The sequence below is a fragment of the Pelodiscus sinensis genome, chromosome 2 (assembly GCF_049634645.1).
Source record: "Pelodiscus sinensis isolate JC-2024 chromosome 2, ASM4963464v1, whole genome shotgun sequence".
Classification (NCBI taxonomy): domain Eukaryota; kingdom Metazoa; phylum Chordata; order Testudines; family Trionychidae; genus Pelodiscus; species Pelodiscus sinensis.
The window spans coordinates 203,489,779-203,508,022 of NC_134712.1; the positions used below are offsets into that span (position 1 = coordinate 203,489,779).

At 43.4% G+C, this 18,244-nt stretch overlaps 1 protein-coding gene across 11 annotated transcripts in view; it reads right to left on the reverse strand.

Moving 5' to 3' along the window:
• The window catches only part of BZW2 (basic leucine zipper and W2 domains 2), a 95,511-nt gene extending 77,295 nt beyond the window's left edge, over positions 1–18,216 (reverse strand). The window contains exons 1-3 of one of the 11 annotated variants that reach the window (XM_075922262.1): positions 18,033–18,211; positions 15,392–15,441; positions 14,046–14,167 (exon numbers count right to left, since the gene is read on the reverse strand). In XM_075922262.1, coding sequence (XP_075778377.1) covers positions 14,046–14,167; positions 15,392–15,441; positions 18,033–18,111 — 251 coding nt within the window. In that variant the 5' untranslated portion in view covers positions 18,112–18,211. Of the gene's footprint in view, positions 1–2,446; positions 2,499–4,495; positions 4,553–11,200; positions 11,256–14,045; positions 14,180–15,391; positions 15,442–18,032 lie in introns of those variants that run through there. The other 10 variants (XM_075922261.1, XM_075922266.1, XM_075922263.1 and 7 more) reach the window with 10 other exon arrangements.
• Positions 18,217–18,244: the final 28 nt, after the last annotated feature.

Sequence of the window (18,244 nt, forward strand, 5' to 3'; positions counted from 1 at the left end):
GGAAGTGCATCACTCCACTCTCTCTCCTGCCTCTCTCTGAAGCCCTTCTCCTTCCCCCCACCCTGCTCCTGGGGAACCAGCTGCCACCCTGTGCTGCACCCTCTGTTTGAGGCAGCAATGCAAGACAGCAGTGGCTCCCTCCGGGACACAGCTGGCTCCTAGCATGCACTGGCTCCCACCAGCAGCCCCACTCCTGGGGAGCTAGCTACCTGCCTCTGCACTTCTGCCTCTGATACACATGCAGCATCCCAGAGTGGCAGCTAGCTCCCAGGAGTGGGAAAGGGAACCTGTGTGTAACCCTGAATGTTAACTGATAAGCACAGGCTTATCAGTTAATTTACACAGTTAGACATTAACATCCCTATTCCTCACTCAATTCCTTGAGTGTTTTAGAATGCATTCCATCCACCCCAGGTGTCTTGAAAGTAGGCAACTTGTCCAAGTAATTTTTAACATACTATTTCCATATTTTAGCCACTGATGCCATCTCATTTCCACTGGCATTTACTATGTTAGAAGAGCTGTCCTGAGCAATCCTCCTACAGAAAACAAAACATGCCAGAAAACAACACACGGTTCTTTGCTGTCTGGAAAAGTAGCAGAGACGTTTAGATTATGAGCTAACAATCTGTACGTGGAAAATTTATAAATTACTTTTAGTAATGAACACATGATAAGGAGGTGACAGGTTAGACTGGATGTAGCTGGATGTGATACAACATGAGTTTCTCGCAAAATTCTCGTCAAGCTTTCCATTGCAATATTTAGCTATTGTTCAGATTCTTCCCTCCTTCCCATCTCCTTTCCTGCATTGGAAACCTCTACATTTACCCTGGCACTGTTCCTGTAAAGGCCAGCACCAAGGATGAGAGGCTAACGAAATTCTCATGACCACAGAAATAGGCCATAGGATGAAGCACTTACTAAAACAACAAATAGTCCTGCGGCTAGGAATGTAAGCAACTAGTCAACTATCCGATAAGTTCATGCTTATCCAATAGCTGAGCAGTCCCTTGATTAGTCGCTTCCCCCCTTTGATAGAGGCAGCAAGGAGGGGAAGCAGGAGCCAGTGCTGGAGCTGGGTGGAGCCGACTTAAAGGCCGGTTCCCCCAGCACCATCTCTGCAGGGGGCAAGGGAGACAGGCTTAGGGTTGCCACATGTCTGGTTTTGAACTGGACAGTCCAGTATTTGAGCTTTCTGTTTGGGAAACAAATTGAAAAAACAATTGAGAAATATAAATGTCCGGTATTTTCTAACTAAGATGTAATGTCATGTGTTCCCGGTATTTTTGTTGGAACCATCTGGCAACCCTATACAGGCTAACCCCTGCCTGCTGACAATTAGTACATTTAAAAGGCAGAGCTGCACTGGGATTAGCTACTGGGGCTGGAAAGTCCGTCGACCAGTTGATTAAACTAAATGTAACATCCTTACCTGTGACATCTTAGAGACTAATGATAGACAGACAAACAAACATGAGCTTTCGTGGGCAAAATCCACTTCCTTGGATGAGCTTCAGTGGATGAAAAAGGGGGGAACCTCACAATTTATATACAGAAAAAGACGGGAGAGTAGAAAATTAGCACTGGCACTTCAATTGACAGGCACTGCTCCCCTCCCCTTTCTTTTTCATTATAAATTGTGAAGATCCTGCTTTTTTCTCCACTGAAGCTCATCTGAAGAAGAAGGTTTTGCCCTTGAAAGTGTCACAGGACGACTTGTTGTTTTTAAAATTACAGACTAACAGTGTGACTCCTCTGAGACTTACTAAATGAAGGTCAAATTCTGATTCCCTTACTCACACAGAATAGTACTTTACTCCAAAAAGAACTTAAGTGGGACTAGTTATGGCAGTAGTGGGCAACCTAAAGTCACAAGCAGCCCACTGGGGCTCCACCTGTGACCCATGGACCTGATTACTGCCCCCACTTCCCCCCGCCCATGCACCTCTTGCACTCAGGCACTTCTTGATCCTTTTCCCTCCCAACCTCTCAAGCACTTTTGGAGGAGCCATGAGTTGCCCACAGTGTTCCAGCTCCACCATGGTAAGGATGTTCCAGCTCTGGGAGGGAAGGGAAGGAGCATGAACTTAACAGGGCAATTTGCACACTCTGAAAGTGCTGGGAGGGAGGGGGAAGAGCAGGTAGGTGTAGGGTTCCAGTGCCATGGTGCACGAGAGGTGCGTGGGGAAGGATGGTAGATGGGGGGGCCAGAGCAAGCTGCTGTGGCCCACTGAGATGAAGGAGGGCAACTCATGGAGCCCATCCATCATTCCTGGTTGCCCATCCCTGAGTTAGGGAATAAGATACTATTTAACCAAAGTGCATCAAAATCCAGTTTTTCATGCATATTATTTCTCTATATATATTAAAAAAGCTTTTCCTGCCATGAGACAAAACGATATCATCAGCCCACTTGAAAATGGAGTCTCAGCATCTCACTTACTTGTGCTTCAACCAGAACCAACTGCGAAACTGAGATCTCTCTATAGCTCTGTCTGTAATATATAATACATGAACAAAAGACCAATTAACAGGTTTTTTTCTATGCAGTTTAGTTTATTCACTTTTCTATATAATCAGTTTAAGATTAACAGGCTCAGAGGAGGATTGGTGAGCATAGTGAGCATGGGGTGCAGCCCCCTAATTATTATTAATCCTGTATTTCTCTGCTAGGAAGTTACCTGCGGTGTTATGGACTGATTTTCCTTATTATATATAACACGAGGCAACTAGATGCTGACCTCTGGTTTCATATTTGTAAGAGTGCCTCACTTGCAACTGATTATCCTGTTCAAGACTACATGAAGATAACATAGTAGCAGATTACAAAATATAGTAGGTACTAAATATAACTAGGGGAAGTTGTCCTTTATTATCAATGCCTGGTGGAAAAATAAACAAGGGGAGGATAATGTGCATACCATCATGTATTAGCAGCTGACAACTAAATATCAGTAATGGAAGTTTTTTTCCAGAAACTGAGTAGGCAGAGATATAAGACCACTGTGAGGATGGCATACTCCTAGAAACTTTTCATTTAGCATTCTTCTCGTAAGAGTTTTGTGCTGCTAGAGGACGTAAAAAAAACCTGTACATTTTGAAATATTACATAAACAAGATACTTTAACCTAACATCAGTCAGGTACAAACTCCCAGCTGGCATGTCCTTCCAGTATAAATATCTCAAGGGAGAAGAAATGGATGAGAGGAGTTGGTATAATTAGGGTTCAAATTACAAAAAGAGTTTTAAGCATAACATGCTTCCAATCTTCACATAAAATCCATTCCACTTACACCAGAAGTAATTCAATACATTTTGCAGATGCTCAAACTACATTTTTGATGCGTGAAAAAAAAAAATTCATGAATAGTGTTTCTCTCAGAAACCATAATGGCAAGAGAGTGAGGAGGGGACAAAGGAAGACGAGGTTCTGGTGAGTAAACCAGCAACATGGAAGAGGTACCAGTATGCTTTACTGCCATATCTTGGTCCAATCCAATTTAAACACATTTTAGCAAAGCTAGTCTATAATGCATTTGGAAGAAACCTACTTACAGTTACTCAATGTTTTTTCAACCCTAGGAGTCATTTATTTAGGAAATTAAAAGGTTATCAAGCACATGCTAGGAAAAAAATGCTAGATACAAATGCTGGGTGGTGAAAAGGAATACCAGCAGCCCCCCCAATTCAACACAGACATCTACACTCACTGGTAAAAGGGAGAGCACAGATTCCCAGTAGGATGCAGTCCTGTAACCTTCCTCAAGTATTTCATCTTCTAGACCAATCTCTGGCTAGTACGGGGGTGGGGAGTCAAACTTTTGGCGGGAGGGCCACATCTGGGTAAGCAAACTGTATGGCAAGCCATAAATACAGTAATTCCTCATTTAACACGGCAGATACATTTCAGAAAATGACCGTGCTAAGTGAAAACGTGTTATGTGGGGTCAATTTTCCCATTGAAAATAACGGAAAAGATGGGGCACATTTGCGCTCGCAGCTCCAGCCTGCACTTTTTAGCAGCTGGGACCAGGACATAAAGTTGGGGGAGAAAGGGGACTGGGTTATAGCTCCATTTTGGAATTTAAAAATTTTAAATAAAGCAAACATGGCAGAGAGGTTGGTTCCTTCTTCCAGCAACAGGTTATATTATATACTGCTGAGGATGAAGACACCAGTGTATGAGGGGACAATAAGCAGCACAGGTCAACACTTGAACAAGATTCAGAGCTGAGATTCTAAAATTCTTCCACAGGCTTGGAGAGTCATTTGAAAAAATCATGGAAAGAAATTCAGAGAAGGCAATTTACCCCATAAGTGTTTGACTTTGGTGGTGGGTGGGAAAGCAAATATTTCACTTCTATTTGACATGACAGAGTGAACAACAAATAGCAGGAACAGATGAAATAAATTATTCCATGAAAGTATTCACCATTTTAAGAGTGAAGAGGAATACATTATTCTAATGTGAGCAAACTAAAATCTACTTACCGTGGAGTGATCTCAGAGTAACTCCACTGACTTCAGTGAATTATTTAAGACTTACACCTGGGTAAGTGAGCAGAATTTGAGTTAACATTTCCCCCTTCAATAAGAAAACCATTTTAAACTAGATGCCTCACTTCACAAAGCAAATACAAGTAACACATTGACCTGGGTCAGTTATCTTCATTCACAATGTTCAACATTCATGTTAATATTCTAAACTGAAAAACTATCACAAGTAATGAGTACACTGTTTGTATATTTGCAGCTTCAAACAGCAGCCATTTGGTAGCAGAAAGAAATATAAAAATATAGGAAATATGATGCTAGTAATTTACCAAGGTTCTGAAGTGGACAAAAAACCCTCTAAATGCTCTTCTTTTCAAAGCTTCCTCACTATTAAAACTGGATTCAGACCTCTTTCTCCACCACATTCCTCTCACAAGCAAATTTTTCTAGCATTTTGCACTCATAACTGTCATTGGAAACGGGAGTTTTCTATGTGAAAAATGCACTACAGGGTCCCCTGGAGTGGTGTTGGTGTAAAGAAAGAGTCTGGCCCTCATTATAGCACAATCTCTTCGTCACTCCAGGGGAAATTCAATTTTAAAGGAGTCTTAAAAAAAATGGGAGTAAAACACCAATAAAAGTAAAACGTGTGCTTTAAGATGTGCGTGGTTCCAATAATCATATATATAGTAGCCCAATGTCTGAGAGTCTGTAATGTTGAAATGCTGGCTGTTCCCTCTGGGGGGGCGCTGTTGCCTGAAATGCTGGCTGTTCCCTTTGGGTGGCCCATGTTGCATGGGGAGTTTGGGGCCCATACGGCCGCTTGCTCCCCCGTGGCGGCCCAGCTGAGAGGCGCAGAAGTCAGCTGAGAGCCACGGCGGGAGGGGAAGGGGGTGGTGATGTGCAGCGTGACAGCGGCTCCAGGCCCTGCCCCCAGCCGTGATCACCACCACCCCACCCTCCTTCGCCTCCCGCCAAAGCGCTCGACTGACTTCTGTGCTGCTCAGCCAGGCCGCCGCGTGGGAGCAAGTGGCGCAAGCAACTGTTTGGGCTCCAAACTCCTCATGCAGCACGAGGAGCGCTGAGCCCAAAAGGCCATCTGGGTTCCGCGGTCTCCCGTGTGAGAGGCGGGGGGGAGGAGAAGAGAAAGAGAGACAGAGAGAGAGGCGGGAGGCGTTGGAGAACAGAGGGGGGAGGAGGCAGGAGGAGGAGGAGGAGGAAGAAGAAAGAGAGACCGAGACCAGAGGCTCAGGAGAGAAGACTAACATGGAGGAGAGACCTGAAAAGCCCATCTTATGACGGACTAATTGGCTAGTGTAAAAATATTCTTGATTAACCTTATGAACAGAAGTAACTCTCTGATACGGATGCAATTATTCTGAGTTGACCTCACTGTAAGCAGACTCTGGTTACTCTGATTAGAATAATTTCTGTGTTCCTCTTCACTCACTCTTCATCATAAATACTTTCATGAAAGCTGAATCTTCATTTGATTTAATCTGTTCCTACTGTTTATTCTCCACCTGAAGTCAATTTCATTATTATGACATCAGAATTTTCACAGCAACCAGCTGATGTCAGAGGGCTATAACTTCAGATACCGATTAAACAGCAGGAGCAAACCATAAAGACAAAATAAAATCCACCTTGTTTCATTCATATCCCATCCACAAGAAAAAAAAATAAAGTATATATAAAAGCAAACATGCTTTTAACCAATGTTTCTTTTAAATTTTTCCACAAAGCATCAGAACTGAAAAGATTGTAAAACAACAGTATAAGATACTTTTATATATTACTGACAAACTGTAAGGTTCTGATATTTACCACATTTGCTGAAACAAAGGTTTGCAACTTAATTGATGCTGTCTTGGTATAGGAATATGTTCATCATCTAGTTGCCAGTAAAAGTAAACTACAGCATAGCAAAGCAAAACAACTATTAAGCATAAACTCCAGCCTAATCTATCTCCATATCTTTCCAATTTTCTAAAGATTCCCCTGCATGACCTCTCTGTTCCTAAACTTTTCACTGCATGACTCTCTCAATCCTAATTCATCCTCTTTTATAGCCTTGGTGGGAGCTAACAAGATCCATCTGCCAACATGACTCATCACTTAATTATACTGCAGCTTTATGTAAGACTCAAGTATCTAATATCAAGATAACTCAGTTCAGGAGAATTATGTTCCTATGCACAGTCCTAAAGTAGATCATTTTGCTGCAATGACTTTAAAGATGTTCACGGTATCAAAGTCCTCTTTAAAAAGAAATTTTGAACTTCCAAAAACTCTGAATCATAGAAACAAATGACCACTTGTAAGCAAGATTTCTATCACTTGGTAAGAATCACTAGCAGTTTACTTTTTCTAGAAGAAGAGTTTTCCTGTGTTCTTGGGAACTAAAAACAAAGAGTAATACAATATTTAAAAACTTTCACAAAGAACTTCATGTGTAATTTAGAAATCAGGGATCGCAAAGTCCCAGCCCACGGGCCAGTTCTTGCAGGAGTAATTGCATGGTCCAACCTGGGACTCCTGGCGGGCCGGGGAGGCCTGTCTGTTACCAGTCTCTAAGCATCACCCCTTCTCACCATCACCTTGCCCTCTCCCCACTACAGCTCCCTGAACCTGATTATACAGCTTTGGGGATCACTGGGAGGGCCTGTTGCCATGCAGCAGCAGTGGTGTCACACACATCCCCACAGTCCCTGTTGTGGCATGAGCCCCAGGGGAAGTAGAGCCCAGCAGATCGAGTGCGCCTGTCCAGTGCGCTCTGCCTCCCCACAGCTCCTGCCACTCCTGGAATATGGAGGCATAGGATGGCGGCTGCTGCATGACACAAGGCTCCTGGTGATCCCCAAAGCCATGCACTCGGGATGGGTGCCATGGCAGGAAGAGGATGGGATGATGGTGGGAAAGGACGGGGCTCCCACCTGCCCAGAGTCCCTGGTCATATTGCACAACCACTCTGGCCAGTACTGCCCTGTGGGGCCATGAGTTTGAGACTCCTAATATTAATACAAGTTACTATAGTAGAAGAACATATCCTGCTGTGAGCAATATTAAACAAGAGAAAACTGCAACTGCAACTACAGACCACAAGCTTTCTTTTTGCACATCTCCTAATTATTATATATTGCATGTGTAAGTAAGGCGTTGATCCTGCAAAACTGAACCAGACAGAAGTGTGCACTCTTACGGATCCCATTGCAGAACTGGAGCCTAAATCACTCTGTCATATCACTGATACAAGAAAAGAAATACATAGCATCTTTTCCTCAGGTGTCCTATTCTATCACATCCCAACATTAAAAAAAACCACTATATCAAAAGACTCTGGACTACATACTAACTGTGGGGTTTACATACACTCATTCCAGAAATAAACTATGTGGAGTTAGACAACACAAAACACATTTCCCTCAAATATTTGTATCCTCAGCAAGGTCTTCAAGTTAACTAATTGATCTAATATTAGAACAAAGCTGCTGAACCACTTAAGGCCAATAAATACCTTGTTTGAAACTAAAATCTCACTCTGAGCCCATCTTGTGATATACAGTCTTGAGATGTTTTATTCTGACAAATATTATGGGTAAGTCCATGGGTCTATCATTAGCGCAATGAGAGACACCTTGACTTGCGAATCAGGAAAGAGACCAAAAAAAGCAGGAAGTCTAATTTTGCAGAGCACAGTGCAATAAAACTGGAAGTGTCCTTAAATATCACAGAACAGGAATACATTCACCTGTCACTCCTGGAAGAAGCAATTGTTTTCAACTGCTTTCTGATGTGGCACTATTGATGGATATTTCAGTTGCCTTTGGATGGAAAGTCAGAATCTCCAGAATAATGAAAAACCAACTAGAGAAGAAATATTTTTTCAGCGATCGCTTAAGCATTCAAACAAATTGCATCTCTATATAAGCCCACCTCAATCCTGAGATGAAACATATGGCATTTCTGACATCTCAGTATTGAACTGTTTTTATTTGTAGGCTGACAGTGAGACACACATGACAGTTTATTGCCTTCAGTGCAGCATAAACAAGGGTCTTTAAATCTGAGAAAGCAGAATGAAAATTCTATGAACAAGATGAGAAAACATCAAAAATAAAGAGGCAAGCTGAGCTTGATAATCCCTCAGTCCATAAAGCAATACTAAACAGTCATTTAGGAACAGATGCAGAAAACACACGCTTACCTGTGCAGTAACGGTTATTCTAGAGTGAAGTGAATAGGTTATGCAACACATCAAAGGTGTATGTGGGTACAATTCAATCCACAGGTTCCCAGTTTTACCAGCAGGCAATCCATGTACCCACTCTTCCCTTGTGAGCCAAACCAAAGGCATCAAAGAGGCCGACCCACTCCCACCCTCTCCATAGCTTCATCTAGCTAGTAAGCTAAAAACTAAAAGTAGCAGGAAAGGTGAGAGGCTCATGGAACATCTATGTGCATAACACATTTAAAAGTGGTAGCATATAGATATGTAACCCTTTTCCCTACTTCAAGTGATTGAGCACATATTAGCCTCACTTGTTACATCCCTTACCAGTTAACTGGTGGGGGCTGGAGCAGCTGCCCGCTCACCCACACCAGGAAAGGGGTGGGGTCTGCTGGAGCAGCCCCTGTTCATGACAAGCCTGGGCCTGTCCGTGGCAGGTCCAGCTCCCCACCACAAGTTACACACTGACTTCCCAGCCCTGCTCCTGGGGAGCCCCACAGCGAAGCCTCTTCCCCATGAGCAAGGCCAGCAGGGAGGCAGCATCACTATCACCTTCCCAGAGAGGCTTCAATGCGGGCTCTTCAGTAAATAGCTTATGTAAGCTTTATACTGCTGAGCTTGCAGTGTATGTAACCAGTATTCCCTCTGAGCTGCGCGGCAGCACCACTTTATAGGTGATTAATAAGCCTTGCCTAGTCAGAGGCTCGGGGCTCCATGCACAGAGCTGACTGACTGGGCAGGGCTTATTAGTCACCTGTGAAGCTGTGCTGCTGCCTAGCTTAGAGGGAACACTGCGTGTAACCACCCCCCTGATTTTCAGTAGTTAGAGTTACCTTTTTAAACACATTTTTATATCCCTAGCACATACTCATATTTCACTCTAGCCCACTCATCAGCAGTTCCTACACAGGTGGAGGGAATTCAGACTACCTGGAGAGACTGAAACACTGACTTGCTAAAGTTGGCATCATTCTTGGATGCTTGAGTTACAGCATAGTGTCTGAGAAAGGTACATACACAGCCAATCATGTTGTAGCTTCACAAATATCGAGTACAGGAATATGGCTTAATAAGTGGAACGAGCTATTATCCTTAGTGGAGTAGAGACCTTTGCCAGATAATAGCAAAAGCATGAGCTCATCTAATATCTATGTAAAAGATGCTGCCCTTGAATGCTCAGCCATAGACTGCAAGCAGTCTGGAAGAGGACCCGGAAGAGGATCCAATTTTTTTTTTAAGAGTCAAGATAAAATACCAGAAGCCTCTGAACATCCAACAAATAAACTTCTTCTGCCTTTGTCTATTCTACACTAAAATTCACATCTCAGGAAGTGAATCCAAAGCGCTGTGCTGCAATTCTCATGAGCGAAAGCTGTGGGTGCAAACTAAAGAATGGTTAGAAGACACCTGGTCTGCGATGCCAATATAGGTTGTACCTCCAAAATGAGCACACTTTGGTCTGGCAACATCTGTGCCAGGAACCTAAGAGCAGAAGGGCCAGCTGGGCAGGGCATCATGGTTGGCAGCCTGGCTGGGGGCAGCAGCAGCCTCCAGTGGCCCCCAGGAGTGTGGGACTGAGGCTGAAGCCCTGTGGCAGCACATGGTCGAAGTTCCTGTAGCAATCACCAAGAGCGCGGGGCAGGAAGTCCAGCTCCACGGTTGGCCCCTGCTATGCGAGGCCAGAGCCCCAGTCCCATGGCAAGGAGCCAGCAGCAGCTAGGCAAGCAGCCCAGCCAGGCTGAGAGGTATGGGGAGGCAGGGTTGCCTTCTGGGCAGCCTACCCAGCAGCAAGCGATGGAATTGGGGTCCAGTGACAGGAGATCTCCTCTAGAAAACTTTGTTGTTTGGGATCAGTCAGGTCCTGACGGTGCTGGACCAGGGAGATCCTATCTATATCACTAGAGGCATAAACTCAGGCTAGGGCCTTTCACTCTCCCCACTTCCCACCCCATTGTTTTGTGCAATACGAGGCAGCTTCTGAATGTGGTAGTAGACCAAGCCCCACATGCAACTTAAGCAGCTGAATGCCTATTTTCTCTATGTCATTTGTCATCTGAAGAAGTGGGTTGTGCTCACAAAAGCTCATGATACTATATATATTTTTGTTAGTCTCTAAGGTTCTACCGGACCATTAATTGTTTAAGCTTTTTTTAGTTACAAACCAACACGGCTACCCCTCTGAGACTATCTTCCCCAGGTTCATGGATCTAAAGCAGAGAATGGCATTTTCCTGCAGCCCAGAATTAAGGAGGAAGTCCAAAGGAGAGGTGAGGCTTAGCACATACTTCTCTAGAGGATCTCACTTGGGCAGCTCTTTACCCAGCATGCTGGCTTTCTGGCTAACTTTCTAACATTCTCTTCCCCACTCGTATATGAACCTAATTCTGGATTGGTGGATTGTGGCATTGTTGCTATGGTTTTCTAAGTGCCCAAACATTAGGTACTGCAATGCTCAACACTACACTGCTTACCTCCATTTGTTGATCTGGTCTGGGCCTTAGTATTTCTGTTCCCTCACTTCCCCATCTGTAAAATGAGGATAATTAAACCCCTGTGAAATAGCCAAGTGCTAGGAGGATCAATACACTAGATTAAGTGTCTTACAATCTTTGTTAATAGATAGTAGTGGGAAGCACGTAAATAAGCATTTCTATGTATTACTACAAATCACAGCAATGGAATGTGAATTATGGCAATATGAATGCCATATTTCCATCTAACAAGGCCATAAATATTTCTTTAATACAAGATATATGACACATATATGATTCTGGACATCCAACACTCCGGTCATCTGAAGAAGTGGGCTGTGCCCATAAAAGCTCATACCACCATCTACCTGTTTTGTTGGTCTTTACAGTGCTACCAGACTGGTTTTTTTTTTAAGTTTATCCTGTACAGACTAACTTGGCTACCCCTCTGCAGTATGAAAGAAATTATCTGCATGTATATGAAACTGCACTTAAGTTGCAGCCCTTGGCATGTGCTGTGAGTATCACTGTGGCCCCCCAGGGCTTCCAAAGTTGAGTAGCCCTGTCTTAAGGGATGAGGGGTGGCTTAGTTCCTAGACTGGCATCCAGAACATCAGCCTTCCCTGGGCTGCTTCCTATCTTCCTTATTTTTCTATCAGTTTGAACCATAGCACCAGTCTTCTGCTTATACTGTTCTTAGTACTTCAGGGCTTCAGCTCTGGGGAAAGAGGGGATACTTCCCAATTCACCCACAGTGTCCAGTTGCCCTTTCTTCCCTATAGTCAGGGGGCAGAGAATTCAGGCCAAATCACATTTTTTGGTTCTTACTTTGTAAAGTACTCTGCCTTGGTGGCTGCAGCCTATCTGCTTCCTTGCAGCCACTTCCTCCTTTATGTCCCCTGTCTCTTCCCCCAAACTTTCAGAGCTTTTTCAGCAGCTCCTTCATAGGGAGCAAGCCTGTGCTCCTTTTTTGGCCCAATACTGTTACATAGCGTGTGTCTGAATTCCATTACATTCCTCCCAATCAGGCTGAGTATTGCAGAGTCAGTCTTCACAGATGGGTCTCATCTGTGTCCCGTGAAGTTTTCATATTTTTCTAGTCAAGGACATCTTTAGGATTTATGGGTCTCTATGCAGTACTATTGAACTAGTGCCTATTTACCCAATGGCAGATTGGGAAGGGAGAGAGGACTTTTTTTAAGAGGTGATTTTAGAATGTTCAGCAATACACCAATTAAAAAAATTTAAATTTAAACAATGAGACCCTAACACACAGCCTGGGCTACTCTTGCTTGCACTGTGCTTGACACGAGCGGTCTGGTAAGCTGCCATGGTCACTTTTTCAAAGTTTACCAGAAACATCTCTGGGTCATCCTCTGTTCCATTCTCACTAGGTTCAATGGAAGACTCAGAGCCAAATACGAACTGGAGCTACTTAACTCCCCAGAGTACCCTGGGGGGTGAAACAGTCTGGCCAAATGCTACACCAGTTGTTGCTGTTGGTTTCTTTGCTGGACTGCTAATTCCCTGATGAGTTGTTGCTGCTGCAAGGCTTTCTGCTGTTGCTAGGCAGCTGCAGAAGCAATGGGTCTGCTGCAGCTGCTGTTGCTAGTACATAACTTACTTGGACAGCTTGTCCAAGTCCATCTTTCTCCCACACCTTTCCCATTCTCTGAGTCTTAAGGTAGCTCTTCTGGGAAGTTTAATGTCCTGGAGGACAAGCTCCAGTTCATCACTCCTCCAGAGTCTCTGGGATCTCTTAGGAGGCTGGGGAAAGTGATAGAGGGTTCTGGACCTCTCCCTCCACTAGGTCCAAGAGCAAAGTCCCTTCTGGCTCCCACTCCAGATCAGCCTCCCCGGGTCACTTCCTGTTTTCCTTTGAGCTTGGGGCACAATGCCAGTCTTCTGTGTATATAGTTTTGGTAGTTCAGGGCTACAGCTGCATGGAGGGATGATTCCCAAATCAGGCTTCGAGTCAGCTGCTGTCCGGGAATCAGTAGGAAGGGAATCCTGACAGAGTCTTACTCACAGTCCTGGTCTTTGCCCTGTAGATTGCTCTACTCCAGTAGATTCAGCCAGGCTTTCCTCCACACTCTCTACTGCCAGATCTCCCTTTTAAGCAGGGCCTGCATAGGGAACATGCTTGGCAGCTGCTGAAAGGGAGGACCTTCTTGGTCCCATATTGTTCCACCTCTCCTTAGTCTGGGCTCTGAAGACCCTATTATATCACATCACAATGTGTATTCTTTATGAAAGTGTGCTTATGATATGGCTATGACATAACTGAGATGTACCTGATGGCCTGTATTATTTCCAGGGCTCAACAAATCCACTTCTCTACTCGCCCATGGCGGGTAGATTTCAGCCAGTCGCCCCGTTCACTGGTGGTTCGCGCATGCACAGTGTGGGTCTCACGCATGTGCATTGCGGGGCTGGCGAGTGGTTTTTGCCACGATCATCGAGCCCTGATTATTTCTGTATCTGAAGTGAGGAATACTGACCTTGTATCTGTACAGTATTTCAGATGGGCTACTTTGGAGATCACCCATACCAACACTTCAAGGTATAACGACGAAATGGCCTTTAGCCTAAACAACAGCCTATGAAAGAGCTTAATCTTCCTGTGGATGCTTCAGTCAGCCTGTGAGTAATGGCTGCCACAGCCCTGCAGAGACAGGCATCCAAGTCACCTGATACTGAATGCTCCTTTTCCCCTTTTGGAATGCCACTGTTTTTTCACTGGAAGACAATGGATTCCTGCCTTACACAAGAGCTATACAAGGCACAAGAGAGAGACCTCATTGTGGTTTTCCTCTGCCTCCCCACCAAAGACATTGAAATACACCTGGAAACAGGAACTGTGTGTGTAAAATTAGGTCCAAGTTTAAAAGATGTCCGGCTTGTGAGTCCAGCTGAGATCTCAAGCTGCAGTCCAGTACAGCTGTCTTGCAAAACTTTGTCATCTGCCTGCAACAACATCTAGGATGAAGAATTACCATTTATAACCAATTTATTTAACCAATCAAGCTTAGTTTGTATGTTTTATGTACTTCTGTTTTCTACCTCTTTAAGCATTTAAAATAAGTTTATTAGTTATAAAAAGTGTATTTCATTTTCTATAATACAACCCCAACTCATAATGGAGCAGGGGTTAGAGAAGCTGTGCATACCTTCTTCCACATCGATGGACGAGACTTATTTAATAATATACCTTAGGTCTGCACTCTAAGGGTACCTCTAGACAACAGCGTTATTTTGGAATAACTAATGACACACGTCTACACACACGCAGTTATTTCAACAATGTCAAAATAATGTCCATCGAGAGAACTTCTTACTCTGACTCCTGTAACCCTCACTTTACGAGGATTAAGAGTAGTCGGAGAAAGAGTGTGTTATCTCAGACTTGCTGCTATGTAGACAGCACCAAAGGCTGAAATAAGCTATTTCAACTTAAGCTACAGAATTGACATCGCTTAAGTTGTGTAGCTTATTTCGGAGTTAGCCCTGCTGTGTCCCTTATTGAGGTGGACAACTGACTGCTGAGGCAAATCCGTTAAGCTAAGCCTTCCAAGAGCTGATCTCACTGTGTGTGGTTTTGCACGTGATCCTCCCTGTGTATGTGCTGGAAGAGGCGTAAAAAGCCTGGCTAAGCAAAACTAGAAGAAAAGATGCCAAATTGCCACAACAAGCAGGGTCAGTAGTATCTCACAGGGAGCACTGTCATACCCAACTCAGAGCTTCTCAAAGAAAAACAAAGGTCACAAATCCCTTTCAATGGAAAGAGTTAGGCAACCTAAAGACAAGAGTCGCTACCAGCCCTCCCTCACTTGCAATCTATTTAGTTAAAACACATGTATAATGCAGCTGAAGTTGTGTGTTTATATTATTAATGAAAGAGACTATGGCAGAGCATGACCACTGAAATAGTCCCAATAAGTAAAAACAAGTAGACAGAAGACACAATCTGGAATGTACGAGTACAATAAAATAGAATCTACACACACTTGTATATTTATTATAAAAACAACAGCAACAAAGTCCAGGAAGTCCTTCTCTCACAAGACATATGTACATCTATAGACTTCATTAATTTTGAAACTCAGTGAGGCTATTCATCATTGAAACAATGGAGCAGGATTTAAACACCACAAAAATATGCTCAAATAAATTGACCTGATTTGTACTTACCAAAGAAGGAAAATTCAGCTGGCCAATTAAGCAATCCCTTAAAAGATTACCTATAAAACAAAACAATGCAAGTTATTTTGTTTTAGGAATTTTCTTAGGAAAGTGAAGTCTCCTCTTTCCTAAGCTTATTGGATGACAAATTTGACTATGTCTATACTATCGTTTTTGTGAGCAAAACATTTGTCACTCAGGGGTGTGAAAAAAACTGCACACCTTGGGGTCCAACCAGTTCTGAAGCAATAGCCATTATAGTGCTATAGCCTACTGCTGTTCCAATTAGCCACACTAAACCAACCAAATAGCAACATATAACTAGTGGCTAAAGTGTTGGACATGACGGATTACACAGACAGAAGTACCAGTATGGACTAGGGATGTAAAATCCTGGTTAATTAACTGGCTAAATATTAGGTTTGCCGGGCTGGGAACAAAAAAGTTACTTTCCCTCTATATTAATCAGAATTCACTTCCTAGGTACTCATCATACTATATTATGATTAATTTTTAAGACTATGACAGACTGATATAAACAAAGCTTTAATTCTGGGTGAAATTAATTCATAGTAATTTAACTCAGCAAGCAAGAAAAATTGTTTTAAATACTTCTAATATTAATTTCCATTTTTACTTTATTTCATTTTTCTAAAAAGAATAGTTCTTACTGGTTAGTGTAACTGCCTGCTTACTAAAGTATACCATCTATACACATTTATTTAAGCAATTATACAGGTGAATAATTTTTTTAAAAAATTTCCTTTGTTTAATTATGTTAGAAAATGGTAACTGATGCATTTCTTTTTTGCTAGATGACAAACATTTTCATGTATTATGTTCCTCAAGCTGCATTTGGACAACAACTGAAAGTCAAATTGGACATGCATTCCTTAAAGCAGTATTTTAAAATTGTTTACAGTAAATAAAACTATAGTAAAATGTACTGTTTGTATCACAAAAAAGTTTTATATGTTTTGCATTTAAAAGTAGCTGATTTATTAAATAAATAAAAGTATTATCTGTAGTTAGTGGACTGAAGAGAATGTTTCTGGTCACCATGTCCTTCCAGATTTTAATACTACATATCTCATCCTCTCACACCTTGTTTTTACTCATACTTGAAAAGGAAAACAAGCTTTCTAGCTTTTTCAACTGTTTTTCAATTTTGAATGAGTTAGTTATTGAAACTGAATTAGCGAAATAACTGAAAAGAGGATAACGCTATCCTCTTCTTCAAGTGCAGAGACTGTCAAAAGCTTGTGTAGCACTTCAGCATGCTCTACCCAGATGTGCAGCCAATGACTTCTATGAGCACAGTAAGTTGATGCCACTTAAAACTTCAGCAGCAACCATATCTTCCTGAATATTTTAATTTAAGTTGTTTGAATATCGCATAAGAAGTTTGGCCTTTAATCTAGATTGTTGGTCTCAAATATATTTTAAATAGTTTTTTTTAAACTATTTTCCACAGATTTTGTTTAATAAATGAGGCAGAAGGGATTTTTAAAGGAGTGGGGGGGAGGAGAGGTTAGGAAAAACATAAACAAGACCACCACCACAGGGTTTCTGATACCAGAAAAATCAACAGAATGGCACAAACCTATTTTTCCTTTTTACAAATCATCTTTAATCCCTTCTACATTGTCACCATCTACATGTTTTGTTAGTTAGTCTTTAAGGTGCTGCTAGACTATTTGTTGTTTTTTAAGTTTTGCCATAATGAATGTGTTAAGTCTTTTAAATGCCACTGGACTGGTTGGTTTTGTTGAAACAGCCTAACACAGCTCCTTCTGAAACCTGTTATCTTGAACAGACTCTGATGTATTCTAGGGTTTTGTTTGTTTTACATTGGACCTTTAATCCAGCCTTTTATTATTTCAATGCAAATTCCTAGATGGGTGAATATATTAAGTAGAAGAAACGGAAATGCGTATTTAGTAACATTTTCAGCTATTATTTTCCTCGACAGAAAACACCTGTCCACAAAAGCTAAGTAGGTTTATGAGCACCAAAATAAGATATAGTTGGGCACATTATAAATGAACAAGTAAACAAACCCCAGAAGGTGTTTGTGACCCACAGGTCAGCAGATACCGGCACGCACAATTTGTAACGTGTGTGGGGGGGTTTTAAGCTAAGTAGTAATATACTTAAGACACCTAAAGGTCAGACCTCACATCCCAGAGTTCATATAGGAGCAATATTTTAAAATGGGGGAAACTCCTACCAGATGGGGCGAGGGGGATGCTATAACTCAGGCTGCGACCCCCTGAGCTGCAGAGCCGGGGAGGCGCCCCTGTATAAAACTGCAGCGCGCCCAGTAGCCGACCCTCTGCTCCACACAGATGGCTCTTAGTACACAACACAACTAAGCAGCCACCTGCTTCGTCACGGCCCGTGTAACAAGGGGGAGCGGGGGCTGAGCATCCCTCCCAACCCCCCTGAACGGGCTGCCGCGTGCACCCCACACCCGGCCACCCGCGGGGCCAGAGGCTCAGTGCCCAGCTGCTGCCCGAAACAACTTGCGGAGCAACCGGTGCTGGAGGGAGAGGGAGACGGAGACGGAGACACAGCCCCAGCCCCAGCCCCAGCCCCAGCTCAACTCCCTGCCCCTGCCCGTGGGGCTGCCCGGCAGCGCCGCCCTTACCTGTGGGGCTGCCCGGCCGCAGGAGCACTCGCAGCAGCCGCGCACAATGAAGCAGCGAAGGGCAGCACCGCAGACACATTAGCGCCCCAGCTGTTCGCTCGCTCCGCCCGACCGTACCATCGGCCCGCTAACGCGGGGGGGGGGGTAGAAGATAGGCAAAGGAGGCGACAGGAACCGCCAACCCGCGCGGGGCCTGAGCCCCCCCGGCCTAC